General features: G+C 39.6%; 1 protein-coding gene across 1 annotated transcript; it reads left to right on the top strand.

Moving 5' to 3' along the window:
• Positions 1-129: 129 nt before the first annotated feature.
• Positions 130-13,001, top strand: LOC135470775 (membralin-like). Its single transcript, XM_064749816.1, has 11 exons — positions 130-220; positions 2,734-2,978; positions 3,530-3,995; positions 5,255-5,365; positions 6,115-6,237; positions 7,629-7,729; positions 8,301-8,358; positions 8,651-8,734; positions 9,522-9,654; positions 10,909-11,008; positions 11,773-13,001. The coding sequence occupies exons 2-11, from the start codon at positions 2,778-2,780 to the stop codon at positions 12,826-12,828; spliced, it is 2,433 nt and encodes an 810-aa protein (XP_064605886.1). The 5' UTR covers positions 130-220; positions 2,734-2,777; the 3' UTR covers positions 12,829-13,001.
• The last annotated feature ends 2,909 nt before the right edge of the window (positions 13,002-15,910 follow it).

Genomic DNA, 15,910 nt, shown 5'->3' with positions numbered 1-15,910 from the left:
TTGGTCAAAGGGAAGCTTTTATACCTGTCGTTGTTGTCGTTATAAAAGTGTACGAAGCCTCGATCTGGATCATTTATCATGAACTGCGCGTTACATTGGAGCTTACGTTCTAGGCTAAGTCCAGTTCCTGAAAATGGCGGTGGGGATGTGATGTTTTGTCGTCGGTCATCTTTACGTTGCGTTTTTTTTCGACAGCTGTTTAATGTGTAGTGACGCATAGGTAACTAATACGTGCTCACAAAGTCCGTCTACGCGTCTATATTGATTTCTTATTCCTAGAATTTATCAATTTGTAACGATGGTCGTTTGCAATAGGTTCTTCGGAAACCTAAATCTGTTACAAAATCCCCTTCAGCGATTCGATAAGTAACGTCAGACCACGATCTGTTGAAGTACACTTGTGTAAGTGTTAAATTGTTGCATGTGGAAATATAGGTGAAGAGTTTGTTGAAGGGCTCAGGGCTGTTTTGTGCCATCTACATTTAGTATTTTTACACTACACTCTCGAGATCTAAAGGTCAGTGTGTAAATTGTATTGTACAAACAGTGCTAGCTTTAGCAGTCTGTATGACGAAGTACATGATACAGGGAGCCGTCAGCGCATTCCTGCCTTATTTAAGGGTTAAATGTGGAGCTAGCCAATGGTAAGCCATACACAATTTCATTCCAAGCCTGACAAACCCTTTCTCAGCAATGTAAACAGTGCCAAACAGGTGTCAAATGTGACTCTTGCCGCTCAGCTATTGCTGAATGACAATGCTTCCCTGGGACCAGCATACTCATGGATTGCTGCCATTCACCACAAAAGGATGGATTGTAAACTTTCAGAAAACAGTTGATTACTAACCTCCCATACCTGCCCAGTCACTCCTTACAATGCTTAGGGTCCTAGGGCACCTGACTTGATGTCCTGAGATGTCGATTATCCCAAAGGTAAATATTCATCCATATTTATTAAATTCCAACCTCTCCGGTCACTTCTCACTTACGAAATGGCCACCATCTACGTGGCGCACATGCACGGCCAGGCACTGGGTACGGAATTATCTCTCCCTTCATTTATGCTGGTTATGATGTCCTTTTGTTGTTATATGATGACTGGCTGGTTTTAGTCCCCTTGACTTTAGATGGTACAAATCACGTTAAGGTTGGTGCGTCAGCAAACCAAACTAGAGTGCGTGCTGTTGTTTTGATGTGTGTGACCTCCAGAAATGAGGCCAGTATGGGTCAGCCGTTTCGTATCCAGCTGTTTCGTATCCATGCTTGAGGTGTACATGGTGGTCAGTTTGTAAATGAGAAGTGACCAGAGAGGTTGGACTTTAATAAATAGGGATGGATATTTACTTTTGGGATGATTGATATCTTGGGATTTTAAGAGTCAGGTGTCGTAGGACAATAAGCATTGTAAAGGAATGACAGGAAAGGCGTGGGAGGTTAGTAATCAACTGTTTTCCGACACGTGCATTAAAACTGAAAAAGTGCCCATGCCCATTTTGTTGTGCAGTGTAATTCTTCAACCTTTTTACATGTTTTCAAGGTGTTTATTGAAGCATATTTTGAAGACATTATTGTGTGTTGACCGGCATAAAAGTTACACTCTGTGTGAAGTCCTAAAATTGGCCAATCCAACCAATGTAGAATGTGTTCCAAAATCAAATTAAAAATGTTAACAAATTACACTGAAAATTGCTCTTTCATATTTTATTTATAGTTTAACTAAAAATTATAGTACATATGTGTTTATTGTTAGAAAGCAGGTCAATTGGCACAGTATGTACATAAATTATGAGTCCGCAAAGCCTAGTTTTTGACATGTCGTCATGAAACAGAGGTTTGTATTAATAACTTGCGTCGCATGTGTAGGCAGTGTTTCTCCTCCTGGGCCTACTTGCAAAAGACCCACTTAACGTTAAGAGCACGTCACTACCATGACAACCAGCACTGTAGGCATTATGTCGCCATTATAGTTATGTGCTCTTAACGTTACGAGGGCTTCATGCAAGTGGGCCCATGTCTGCATCAGAAAAGATGATAGGCGTGAGTAAAATATCAAGTCAAGCATCTGGAGATCTGCATTCTCGAATAGTCTTATTGTCTGAGAACGTCAGGTGTCACATGTCATATTTCATATTTACACATAATTAGTCATAAAACAGACTCTCTTTGCACTACTTGTCCAAATTTCTTACTTAGAACTCTCTTTCATAATTTATTTTTAATTCACTTGATCTGACATATTTCACATAGACCATGACAAGTTAGTACTGCACCTTGCCGGGTACGTGATGAAATACTGCACTTAAATGAAACCAACGGGGGATTGAGTTAAGCTGCATATCAACCACTTTCAAGGGCTGTAAAACTGTTACTTAACGTAACTTTGATGAAGGAAAATCAATTTTCTTCATTTTCTAGACAAAATGTACATGTTGGAAGATTTGGATCATGTCTCATCAACTTTCCATTTCTACTGTAGCTGAACCAGTTTGACTTCAAGACCTTATATACTTTTTTTTGTTAGTAACCTATGGGCAATCTTTTTTCTGTGGAAATAAACATTTGGCAGCATAAAAAGAGGAAGTAGAGGCAGATAATTTTAAATTACAGCTACATGTATGTTTATGGCTGTTAGCAGAGCCCTACTGAAGATTACAAGGTCATGTTGAAAATTTGTAATCAAAAGGCAACATGTATGTACTCAACAGTGACTGATTTTAAATTGTTATGTTGCAGGACAAAATCCCAAGATGACATAAAACTGAGGTGGTTGTTGTTCCATGATGCCTGTGATTATGAATGCACAAGAAAACAACAACAATCAGGCGGGGAACAATATCCCAGGCCGTGCTGCTCCTAACCCCCTCCTCAATGTACGAGACAGGCTGTTCCATGCCCTGTTCTACAGAATCGCATTGGCTTATGCCAGGGCCTTCCCAAAATCTGTCAGAAGGATTCTAGAATTCACTATATTGGTCAAGGTATGGTTTTTAGTTCTTCTTTTTTTACTGCTGTCATCAAATTATAGACAATTAATTGTGATAATGTTATCATTTTAGTAATTTTCGTGCCAAAAGCCAATGGTTTATTTTCTACATTCTGGTTTTCCTAAACATATGTAATTCCAGCAGGAAAATTGAGTTTTTTTTTTATTATGTGGTTAGACCATGTAATGAACCATATACTCATATCTTTACTTTTCCAAAAGGCTGGTAAAGAAATGTAATATTCTACTTTCAGCACTACTAATATCTGTCCCAAATTTTAGAAGAATTAGGTTACGTGTATTTATGCCATATCACTGCCATAGCAATATAATTCCCAACATTATTGGTCACTATGGCAGCAGTGTTTACACATAAACATTGTGAAAAGGTCCTAACATTCAGTTATTGTCATGCCAAGTTTCAGCCTCCGCAAAGGATCTTAATCTCAGCATAAGTCAAGCATGGGAGCATGGGATGTGAAAATGACATGCTTGGATTTAATGCTCTGCAATCTGTAATGACATTTTTTCTCTCTCATTTAACAGGCTTTGGTTGTTTTGGGAATTTTGGCCTACATCCATTATGTATTTGCCCGCTCCCCAATCAACTGTCTTCAGCATGTACAGAAGGAGTGGCCACGACAAGGCATCTTGAGGGTGGAGATCGTGAAGAACGCCTCAGAAAATTACACCATTGCCAACTCCTACGAGAAAGAGTACACAGATCTGGAAATAAGCTTTCTAGACAGTGATATATCAGCAGTAACCAAGGAAAATAACTCTGACGATGTTTCAGAAGAGACATCAGGAGATGCTGAGAATACTGAGAATACTGAGAAAAGTTTGTTGTCGGATGTGGAAGATGTGCTAGTGAATGTGAGTCATGGTGACTACCCCCCAGTAGAGGAGACTAACATGTCACTGCCATACCACGAGGAGGATGTGTCCCGGAGAATGGCCATGCAGCCTTTGAGGGAGACGTTGTCAGAACTTGAGATGCTCGCCAAAGCAGGTGAATCTTGAATTAATAATCATTAGTATTGTTTCAGGCACAGAACAAGAATTTAAAAAGGGTGTAAATTATTTTTTATCTCCGCTGTACAAAGCAGGCTGAGCCAGAGCTTATATATGTATGCCACACCTCAGATATCAGCGTCCATTAACTTAAGGCAATGTACATGTAAAAGTTGTTAAGGGCGTTATCTTTAAAAAATACTGCATGTATTGAGTTGAATTTTTGCCTTTCTCCATTCACGGTGACCTCTTTGGTAGCCGGGACACCAAATCTATTTTTTTGTTAAAGTTAAAGTTATGAATAACATTATCCTGTGTGACTGGGTATTAAAGAGTTACCCGCTCCACGTGGCATCTATTCACACTTACTCAAGGCTTGAGATGAAGACATTTATGACTCAAGTACTCCTAAAGTTCTCTGTTCAAATTTATGTGTCACCTAATACTGCATGTTTGAAGGAGCCAGATTTGGTTTCATTGGTCCCTCAGTCTGAAAATATTTCTCCCCTAGCTTCAGGTCGCTACTTGAGAAACAAGAGCCAAAGTTGACACCACTTTTGGTCGACAGCCATTGTTTGGAAAGTACTTATCGAACATGGCGTGAATCGGTGTATGGTTTACCACTGGTTACCCCAGTGGCTACAATACTCAGTCAGCCCACTATAAAGAGAGGAGTTGAACTAGCCACCTGGGGCTATTTTTCTCCCAGTTTAATGTTCAGTTCTGTTATGGTATGGCGTTGTTCAATCCACTTGTCTAAACGCTTTGGCATTATCAATGTTTCCAACAACTGTTTCACTTATAAAACTTAAATTCATCAGAAATCCATTGAAAACAAGTCACATGGGTTTAAAGTTTGCTGTTCTGTGATATTTTGGTTTTGCATGTCAGAACTGTATTTGAACTGCTCACAGAGTGATACATCTCTACTCCAATTCCTCAACCTTTTTACATATGAAAGAGGAACTTTCAGTGCAATTTATGTATATCTTTAATGTGGTTTTGGAATCAAAACTACATTCGTTAAATTGGTCAGTTTCAGGGCATCACAAAAAGTATAATTTTATCAGTCAAAACAGAATAATACCATCAGAATATCCTTGAATAAACACTCTGCAAACATGCAGAAAGGTTGAATAATTGCAGTAAGTATTTTGCACGAGTCTGCTTCAGTTTCAGTATTAAAAATATTTTTACCAAGATTAGCATGTACAATATTCATATATACATGTATGCCTTGTTTGTGTGTTTGTACAGTGTGGCCTGAGGAGAAGTACATAGTGGAGTTTTCGCTTGAGTATGGATTTCTCCGTCTGTCTCCCAAGACCAGAGAAAGATTAAACATAACAGTGATGCTGGTAACATTGGGTAAGACTTATAAACTCTCTGGGAAATCGTTTTTCTTAGGAAAGGCTCTCATAACCTTGGGTTTTTCAATTAAGACAAGTTTTCATTACCCATCAGTGTTTAATAAAGAGGCCGCAACAGAGAATGTTGGTAACATGCCCTGGAAATAAGTTTGTGAAATTCCATTATTTTGCTATTCATGTGACCAAGTTGCTGCAGTTGAGACTTTGGTTCATTCAAAAAAGTTGGTTGGCTTATTTTTTTTGATAACCAGTAAACTAAAGATACTTCCAAACAAAGAATAAAAATCAACATGTATCCTGGGCTCCATAAAGTCATGTTAACCAGAGCTCAGTCTAGAAGTTTATTAGTTAGAATATTGTGTAAGAAAGAAAAATCATTAATTTTATGTGCATGTATGGCAGAGCTCATTAACTTCTAATGATTAATTATAAAGGGACATGCATTATACGTTTTTACAAACTGTGTTCAATTTTTGTTACTATACATTGACCAGTGGTCAGCTTATTATTGTCTGTTAGGTCGCAAATTTAAATGTAATTGTCACTTGTCCATTGTTTCTTGACAGTGTCAGGTATGGCCTCTTAAGGTTTCCTCCATATTTTCAGTCAGTTTAAACCACATTTGCATTTTTTTTTTCTTTGAATGATGACATTTACATTTGTTGTCAACTAGTTTTCATTTTCATGCATTTTTTCGATTTTTATGCCTTTCTTGAAACATGTGTATTTCTATGTGTATTTGCACAGACCCTCTAACAGACACCTGTTTTGGTGATAGCTTCAGTCGTTTTTTGCTGGATGAATTCCTGGGTTATGATGATATCCTCATGTCTAGTGTAAAACAACTAGCCGAGCAGGAGGACAGTAAAGGTAAGGAGAGTATGTTGTCTTCAGGGGAGACTGAGTTGTCTTCAGGGGAGACTGAGTTGTCTTCAGGGGAGACTGAGTTGTCTTCAGGGGAGACTAAGACAGAGTCAAAGATTCAGATGATCAATGCCTTGTTGGCAGTATTGCAGCTATATCAAAGTGATAACATATTCCAAATGTCAACTAGATAGTAAAAGTAAGAGAGACGAAAAAATAAATGAAAACAAACAAATGTAAACTATCTGGCTTTGTGATGGGCCTATGTCTTTGTTCTTCCATTGTTGATTTGGCTTGGTTTGGTTTCAAGGTGTGTTTGTTTTCTTTCTCGTTAACGTCTTTAAAGGTTATTAGAGCACGTTTGTGGTTTACTTTATCTTTGGAGGAAGTTAGAGAATAGGTGGAACAGCCACCCGTACTGTCTAATTCGGGAACAGTTGTTGTTTTCTAGATACTGTGGAATCATTTTTACTATTAAAGGCCGTTTGCTGGTTAGAGCACCGATCACATAAATAATTGAATTGAGACAGTAATTTGGAAATCAGTACCCTGATTCCTCAACCTATTCGTATGTGAAGAAATCAAATGTAAATGCAGCCTTGTAATTTGATTTTTGAGGTAAAACTACATTATTGTGGTGGGACTCTTTCAGCATTTTACAAATACATGTCATGTTATTTTATCACTCTACAGTGAATAATGCCCTCAGAATATGCTTTAATAAACATACAGCAAAAAGGTTGATATATTACATTATCAAAATTCGCTCTCACTAAGTGGTATAACTTATTGCACAAGAGTAAATTACTGTAAAATTATGTCAGATATTGTAATTGTTTCATGTTGAAGTATTTTAGTACAGTATTTTCTATACAAGTTACATGGTGTCTTAGTAGAACTCTCGGGTTCTCTGCCTAGTTTTCTCCACAAGTAAAACTGGCCACTGAATACGGGACCTCTTCGGTGGCCTAATGGTTAGAGCGTCTGCCTCGAAGTCTGGAAACCTTGGGATAAAACCTGGGTCGGGTCATACCTCAAAGACTTCAAGAATGGTACTTGTCTCGCTTTTTGCTCAGCACTAAGAGGTTAAAGCAAGGAAACAAGACTGGTTGCCCCGGTGTCAGGATAATGTGACTCGGTGGGATGTCATGTCTGGTGTCTTCGGCATGATACTTCAGTGGCAGCAGCATGGACACGCCCTGCCACAAGAAGACACAATATGTGTACACACACCTCATGACTCCTTGTGGTTATATGACTGAAAAATTGTAAACTATGACATAAAACCTCAGTGATACATACATGTACATACATACTGGATGGCATCAGTATAACTGCACACATGTAATCAAGATGGTATAGACATAGAGCATAATTAAGACCTGTTTATTGTACAGGTTATGTGAGGAATGTGGTGACAGGAGAACACTACAGGTTTGTCAGTATGTGGATGGCAAGGAGTTCTTACCTGGCAGCTGCCTTCATCATGTTGGTGTTTGTAAGTAGTCAAAGTACAAGTCAACAGCAGTTTCTGTATGTTACCTTTGCAATGCACATCTCCCACATTATAACGTGATCAAATATAACATGACAACAGCAGTGTGTGTCATAAATTTCCACCAAGTGGTTGTTGCACACATCTTTACACGCTTTCAGAAGTTTTAGTGGACAAAACCTTTTTGGTACTCAGAGCCATGGTTATCATGGTAATATTCTATGATAGCCATGGTATTATGCTGATTTGGTTTTTCATTGATGTCCAGCATTACACTCTGTCATTCATATATAACATTCATGTGTGTCAGAGACAGTGCACCACTTACAGCATTGGTAGGCAGATTTGGCTCCCAACAATACTGCTTGTAATGAGAGAGAAGTGTTTAGACTCAGTATTATCGATTTGGACCTGTACGATTTCGCCTAAGTTGTGGTTAAAGTGGCCAATAGAGAATGCCTATAAGAACATCAAGAATTCATTTAATACTTCTTTTATATCTCCTGTATCGGTGACAAGCCTGGTTTACAGTTAAAATTCATTATAATATTGTGTAAATTATTTTGTTTTGTAGACAGTCTCGGTGTCCACCTTGTTGCGCTACTCCCATCATCAAATATTTATCTTCATTGGTAAGCAGCAATGTATAATATATCTGAAAAATTGAGCTTTCTCACATTTGTTACATATGCCAGTATAAACTGTGTTCCTTGACCTTCTTACCGTCTTGTCATAAGAGTATTGGGATCAGTATCACAAATCATAAAATAATGCCGGTGTATTTCAAAACTGCACCACCTGATCAAGAACAAGATGTACATATGTAGACACTGCAAAGGTTGAGTGCTCAGATCACGGTTTGGCTGCAGTGTTGAGTTGGGAGACCTCGTATATATGGTTTAATATGGCTGTTTGTGTTTTCAGTGGAATTACTGCAGATGTTAGAGATGAACGCCACAGCTGCCTTTCCAGCGGCACCACTCCTCACGGTCATCCTGGCACTTGTGGGTAAGTTTTACTAGACCTTGTAAGGTTTGCAGTATGCAGTGCATACATCCAACAGTTCACGCATTTATTTGGGTGTGCAGTACAGTCAGATCCTAAACATGAATCCCTCTGACATCATGGCTGGAGAGTCGGCGTATAATAAGCTTACCATGAGCGGAGGTTGGGTCGACAGTGATCAGATCTGTGGTCACCATCGGCATATCATCCGGCCAATCATATGATATATCGCGTCACCCTGTGCAAAGATTGGGGTGACTGTCAGCGGTCTGTCGACAGACAGTCAGTGGTCACCTATCATATGCTAACTGTCTGCGTATTGTTGGGCCACGATTGTTGTAGGATTTATGGTTAGTGTTAGTACTGTACATCTAGATAATACAGAGCAGAGCACATACATTCACCGCTCTTGCAATTATCTTTTTCTGTCACCTGCTGTGAAAATCGTAAAGTATGGTGTTATTAAGAATCAGTGAAAAGAAAATAAAATAGCATAATACATGTACAGGTGAGCATCTTGTGATGAGGCCCATCAAGTCCTACAGTTCCTATTCTGGAGTAAAGTGTTGAACTCCAGCCAGATTAATGCAAGGTAATCCTATAATTACAAAAATGTTGCTATGTGATACATATGTAAATCTTTAGATCCATCACAAGCAATATACTGAATTTTATATCGAAATGAGATGGAAAGGCAGGCCTGGTTAGACAGTCATTGGTGTGTTTTGCCAGACTAAGGATTTTGTTTTTTTTTATTCCATTGCCATTTTAATGTTTCTCTGTTTAACAGGAATGGAAGCAATCATGTCTGAGTTCTTTCATGACACAACAACAGCATTCTACATCATCCTGATAGTTTGGCTGGCAGACCAGTATGATGCCATCTGCTGTCACACCAGTATCAGTAAACGACACTGGCTCAGGTAATCATCAAACGTTCTCAGTATGAGTAAACAACACTGGCTTAGGAACATGTAAGCATCAAACTTCAGCAGTTAATACTGGTTTAGGTAAAGATCAAACTCCATCAGTATCCACAGACATCACTGGCTTAGGTAAACATTAAACTCCATCAGTATCCACAGACATCACTGGTTTAGGTAAAGATCAAACTCCATCAGTATCCACAGACAACACTGGCTCAGGTAAACATCAAACTCCATCAGTATCCACAGACAACACTGGTTTAGGTAAAGATCAAACTCCATCAGTATCCACAGACATCACTGGTTTAGGTAAACATCAAACTCCATCAGTATCCACAGACATCACTGGCTCAGGTGAACATCAAACTCCGTTAGTATCCACAGACAACACTGGTTTAGGTAAACATCAAACTCCATCAGTATCCACAGACAACACTGGTTTAGGTAACCTCAAACTCCATCAGTATCCACAGACATCACTGGTTTAGGTAAACATCAAACTCCATCAATATCCCCAGACATCACTGGCTCAGGTAAACATCAAACTCCATCAGTATCCACAGACAACACTGGCTTAGGTAAAGATCAAACTCCATCAGTATCCACAGACATCACTGGTTTAGGTAAACATCAAACTCCATCAGTATCCACAGACATCACTGGCTTAGGTAAAGATCAAACTCCATCAGTATCCACAGACATCACTGGCTCAGGTAAACATCAAACTCCATCAGTATCCACAGACAACACTGGTTCAGGTAAACATCAAACTCCATCAGTATCCACAGACAACACTGGTTTAGGTAAACATCAAACTTCCCCAGTATCCACAATATTTAGGTTACCATCAAACTTCACCATATCAGCAAACTCTGACTTTGATGTTAAAGAATCAAATTTCACCAGCATCAGCAAACATCACTGGCTTAGGTAAGAATCAAACTTCACCTTATTGAATTGTATCTGCCTTTTTTATGGAATACAACAATAAACAAGCCCTGCAACTGGTTAGGTTTACTTGTGATTGTTCTGCCTCATATTTTCTAACCATTACATCTGTTTTTATCATGACATTGTCATGATTTTCCCAGGTTTGCTCCACCCATACATTTAACTGTGGTCTTGCATGTGTAAGTGCAATATTCTTGAGTACAGCATTGTAAAGTATTTTTGCTTTTTTTCTTGCAATTTAAATTTGAAAAGCGCTGTGAGAATATTTTATTTCTTTTCTTTTCTTCTCTCTCTTTTCAGATTCTTTTACATGTACCACTTTGCATTTTATGCATACCACTATCGGTTTAATGGTCAGTACAGTAATCTGGCTCTTTTTGTGTCCTGGCTCTTCATACAGGTAAGCAGACATGGTCATTGCTGGCAGAGTGGTAAGAGTGCTTCATTAGAGATATATAACCCTGAAGCAAGATCGTCCTCATATGACTGAAAAATTGTTGAGTACGACGTTAAACCCAAAGCACTCACTCAAGCACTGAAGCAAGACTTCAGTTCCCTATTCTTTAGATGACTGGTACCCCATTGAGATGTAGTAGTGGTGAAATGTGGTCGTTCCTCTTGGTTACCTCCACCTGTAATGTGATGTCCAGAAGATAAGGGAAATATTCTTGAGTAAAACACAGATGAATTATTATATGGATAAATTATCACTTCTTCTAAAACATTCCTCTGTTTTTTTGTTTTTTTTTCACGCTGTGTTCTCGCTCCCATCTAGAAGACATTTTTCCTTGCAGTGAAAGTTCCTTAAATATGGGCTGTCCCATTTGCATGTCCCCTTAATATAGATCTTACAAGCAACACTCATTCAGAAATTAGTAATGAGAGATTAAGAAATCAATAAATATAATGCTATAAGACAAATACTGAAGGTAACTTTACTTAATTTTCTGTTGAAATATATTTCAGATAAACTTCATGCAACTGTGGGTGTTTTTTGTTTTTCAACACTTCTAGAAATTACTTACTTATATTGCTGACTAGTAGGTGTTGTAACATAATTATCAAAGGCAATGTAATTTTTTTTTCTTTGTAATTGAATAATTGAATTAAAAGTTTTAAGGCATATTTAAAATATTTTTATTTTACATTATTTTTCTTTTGTAGCATTCTATGCTGTTCTTCTTTCATCATTATGAACTGCCGGCTATTTTACAACAAGCTCGCATACAGAGAATCCTGGTGGAGTCACAGCGTGGTAACCATGGTAACGCTGAAGGTCAAGGAGTGGGAGAGGATGGTGGGGAGGGCGTGGGTGATGTAGATGGAGAGGACCCAGAAGAGAACGAGGAAACGATCCAGGGGGCCCCAACAGGGGAGGTAACACCAAATCCCCGATTTAACAGAGGAGCTGCTAACCTGCCTCACGATGACACTAACCGCCCTGCGGAGGCGGGGCTGTCAAACTTACGAAGGGTGAATCTGAGATTTACAGGTCCTAGTCAGATGATTCGAAATGTTGTACTGCACTTTCGTGGGAACAGAAACAATGCGGTGGCTCAGGAGAGCGCTAGGTCAATATCGGACAGTCCGACAGGTGGTGCTAATGGGCTGTCAAATACAGCTGAGATAAGGGTTGAGGAGAGATCTCAGTTCAACCCAAGTAACACAGGTGAGAACAGGGGTGGAAGGGTTCAGGCTTCTGAGGACACATCTGCTGCTGCACCTCAGATATTAGAGGAGGAGGTTAGACCACAGATGGCCGAGGATACCGATGCAAAACCTGAGTCATCACAGGACCCAGGTGTAGCACCTGTGTCATCTGAGGCCTCCATTGCAAGACCGGAGATGCTAGAGGACCTTGCCGTAGGACCTCAAGTGTCAAAGAATACCAGAGGAAGACCTGAGTCATGCAAGGACCCTGGTGTAGGACCTCAGATGCCTGCAGACCCTAATGCAAAACCGGAGACATCTGAGGACTCTCGTGCGAAACCTCATGTGTTTGAGGATTCTGGTGCAAGAGCACAAACAGACGCTGTTCCTCCAGACATCAGTTCATTGAACGATCTGGTAGATAGTCAGTCCAATAATTTAATAGATAACCAAGCTACAGATTTGAAAGACAATCAACAAGATGGTACGCCGCACACAGAGGGTCAACAACAAAGGGAGATAACTGGTGCAATCCAAACAGGAGAGCCAAATCCAGGGACCCCTGTGTGAAAGGAAAGCTGTATGTTCAGGAGTGTATGTATATACATATATGTGTGTATATTACAAGCATCACAAGAGCAACTATGGGTGATACTGACAGCCTTTCCCCCAAATTTCCTATTCCCTGGAATGTGAACTGTGATGATGTTAATGATTTACCATACATGGAATAGGTTTTATTATTATTAGGGATCCCGTTCTTCCGAACGGGATCCCTATTGTAATCGTTCTGTTTTTTCTTATTATTATTAGGGATCCCGTTCTCCCGAACGGGATCCCTATTGTAATCGTTCTGTTTTTTCTTATTATTATTATTATTATTTTTTTTTCACCGACTTTGTTCGCATGGAAACTTTTTCACCGTTCAACATACAGGTCTGAAATTTTGCACACATAATTTGGCGGTGAATATCTCGGGACAAATTCTCCACTTTTTTGCTATGTCACGTGGTTCGGCCGCCATATTGGATTTTGTGTAAAATCTTTAAAAATCTTCTTCTCAAGAACCACTGAACCGATCGGTTTCAAACTTGACATGCAGCTAGTAAGTTACGAGTTCTTTAAAGTTTGCGAAAATGGTTGACTTCCGATCAAAATTCTGGAAGCTCGCCATTGGTCGAATTTATGACGTCACAAAAAGTTCTCAAAGTTCAATTGTTCTGAACGTATTCTGGTGTATCTTGAGCTGCTGATTCTGAATCTGCTTGCATTTCTTGCATAGCTGTGTAAATTTTTGAGATATAAGCCAAAAACTCAAAAAAGTGACGTAAATTCAATGACCTGTAACTCGAGAACTATGACAGCTAGAAATGTGCAACCTGCACGAAATTGTAGCCCAAGACATGCTCTTTCGAGCATTCGTCAACAGATTTGAGCTCCAATCAATAGTTTTTTCGCTAGAAGCGTTTAAATGACAACACCGTTTTTTGTTTAGAAAAAGACGGGAATCCCATTGCTTTAACATGGAGTTAGATGGGGACTAGACTGGGTTTGTAGTATTTGACCTGATGTTTCGGCCACACTGTCCGTGATCTCCCGAAACGGTTGTAGGATGACATTGATTCCAGTTCCCATCTATTTTCAGTACTCAGTTAGATGGCGTAGAGATCTAACTTCAACAGCAAACGACGTGGACCTGTAAAAGTTAGCTTTGTTTTGCGCAGACCTCGTCCTCTTTACTATACGTTAAACAGACCGGGGTGATTGACAGATATGGACATGTGCCCTGGTATAACTGCTGACTTTCTAACGGTGGCCGAGCTATCAGTGGAGCTGTGAGTCTGTGCATGGCAGGTCGTAGATTGAGATGTGAATGTACAAACTTGCTGTTACACTGGTCGTGTTTTTGCCTTATTTCTTACAAATAGCGGGCTAAGTCTGCCAAGGGACGACCGTTTTTCACTGGGCATAGCGTAGAATCATCAAGGTCGCTGATCTATTCGAGGGAATACATATGACCGGCCGACTGCCTCAGTGACAAACGGTGTAAGGTCGCATGAAAACTTTGAAAGCCGTGTATATAGAACATGTGTCCTTCGAACACAGAACATGGAGGGGAAAACGTCATCGATCAGATCCGGGATCCCGGCCTAGGATCTGCTATTCGCAGATCCATTCTAGTTATTATTATTATTATTATTTTTTTTTCACCGACTTTGTTCGCATGGAAACTTTTTTACCGTTCAACATACAGGTCTGATATTTTGCACACATATTCTGGCGGTGAATATCTCGGGACAAATTCTCCACTTTTTTGCTATGTCACGTGGTTCGGACGCCATATTGGATTTTGTGTAAAATCTTTAAAAATCTTCTTCTCAAGAACCACAGAACCGATCGGTTTCAAATTTGACATGCGGCTAGTAAGTCACGAGTTCTTTAAAGTTTGCGAAAATGGTTCACTTCCGGTCAAAATTCTGGGAGTTCGCCATTGGTCGAATTTGTGACGTCACAAAAAGTTCTCAAAGTTCAATTGTTCTCAACGTATTCTGATGTATCTTGAGCTACTGATTCTGAATCTGGTTGTATTTTTTGCATATCTGTGTAACTTTTTGAGATATTAGCAAAAAACTCAAAAAAGTTACGTAACTTCAATGACCTGTAACTTGAGATCTGTGGGAGCTAAAAATGTGCAACCTGCACGAAATTGTAGCCCAAGACATGCTCTTTCGAGCATTCGTCAACGGATTTGAGCTCCGATCAACAGTTTTTTTCGCTAGAAGCGTTTATATGACAACACCGTTTTTTGTTTAGAAAAAGATGGGAATCCTATTGTTTTAACATGGAGTTAGATGGGGACTGGACTGGGTTTGTAGTATTTGACCTGATGCTTTCGGCTACACTGTCCGTGATCTCCCGAAACGGTTGTACGATGACATTGATTCCAGTTTCCATCTAACTCCAGTACTCTATTAGATGGCGTAGAGATCTAACTACAACAGCAAACGACGTGGACCTGTAAAAGTTAGCTTTGTTTTGGGCAGACCTTGTCTTTTTTACTATACGCTAACCAGGTCAGGGTATGGACATGTGTTCTAAGTGTTGACTTTCTGACAACAGCCGAGCTATCAGTAGAGCTTTGAGTCTGTGCATGGCAGGTCGTGGATTGAGACGTGGAAGTTCAAATTTGCTCTTACACGGGGTTTGTTTTTGCATTATTTCTTACACAAAGCGAGCCAAGTATGCCAAGGAAGGGAATAGGGAATGACCGGCCGACTGCCTCAGTGACAAACGGTGTAAGGTCGCATCGAAACTTTGAAAACCGTGTAGCTAGTTATGTGTTGATTTTCGACCAATAACTTATACTCTCATATAAAAGATGAAAGCATAAAGAAAATTTGTACGCAGACTTGAAATGAGAATTGCGACTGCCTTGGGGACTACGCCAGATATACAATAGTGTGGGTGGTAGGGGAAATGCTGGCGAAATTTTCTAAGACTTTACCTAATTACACAAGGATTTAAACGCTAACCGTCTCCCGGCTGCGTGGTGTGACACCAGTCAGTCATGTCAGAGTTCGATCCCAGCTTAGCCAATCTGTCAGGCGATGAAAATGTTGTGAATTTCAAGGTTTCAAGTAGGCTGCTAGGC

The sequence above is a fragment of the Liolophura sinensis genome, chromosome 7 (genome assembly GCF_032854445.1).
Source record: "Liolophura sinensis isolate JHLJ2023 chromosome 7, CUHK_Ljap_v2, whole genome shotgun sequence".
In the NCBI taxonomy this organism is placed as follows: domain Eukaryota; kingdom Metazoa; phylum Mollusca; class Polyplacophora; order Chitonida; family Chitonidae; genus Liolophura; species Liolophura sinensis.
This window is presented reverse-complemented; position numbering and strand designations above follow the sequence as displayed.

Coding starts and splice junctions, on each gene's coding strand:
- LOC135470775 (XM_064749816.1), top strand. CDS start 2,778: ATGATGCCTGTGATTATGAATGCACAAGAAAACAACAACAATCAGGCG. Junction 7,730..8,300: donor CCTTCATCATGTTGGTGTTT/GTAAGTAGTCAA, acceptor TTTGTTTTGTAG/ACAGTCTCGGTGTCCACCTT. Junction 9,655..10,908: donor AGTAAACGACACTGGCTCAG/GTAATCATCAAA, acceptor CTCTCTTTTCAG/ATTCTTTTACATGTACCACT.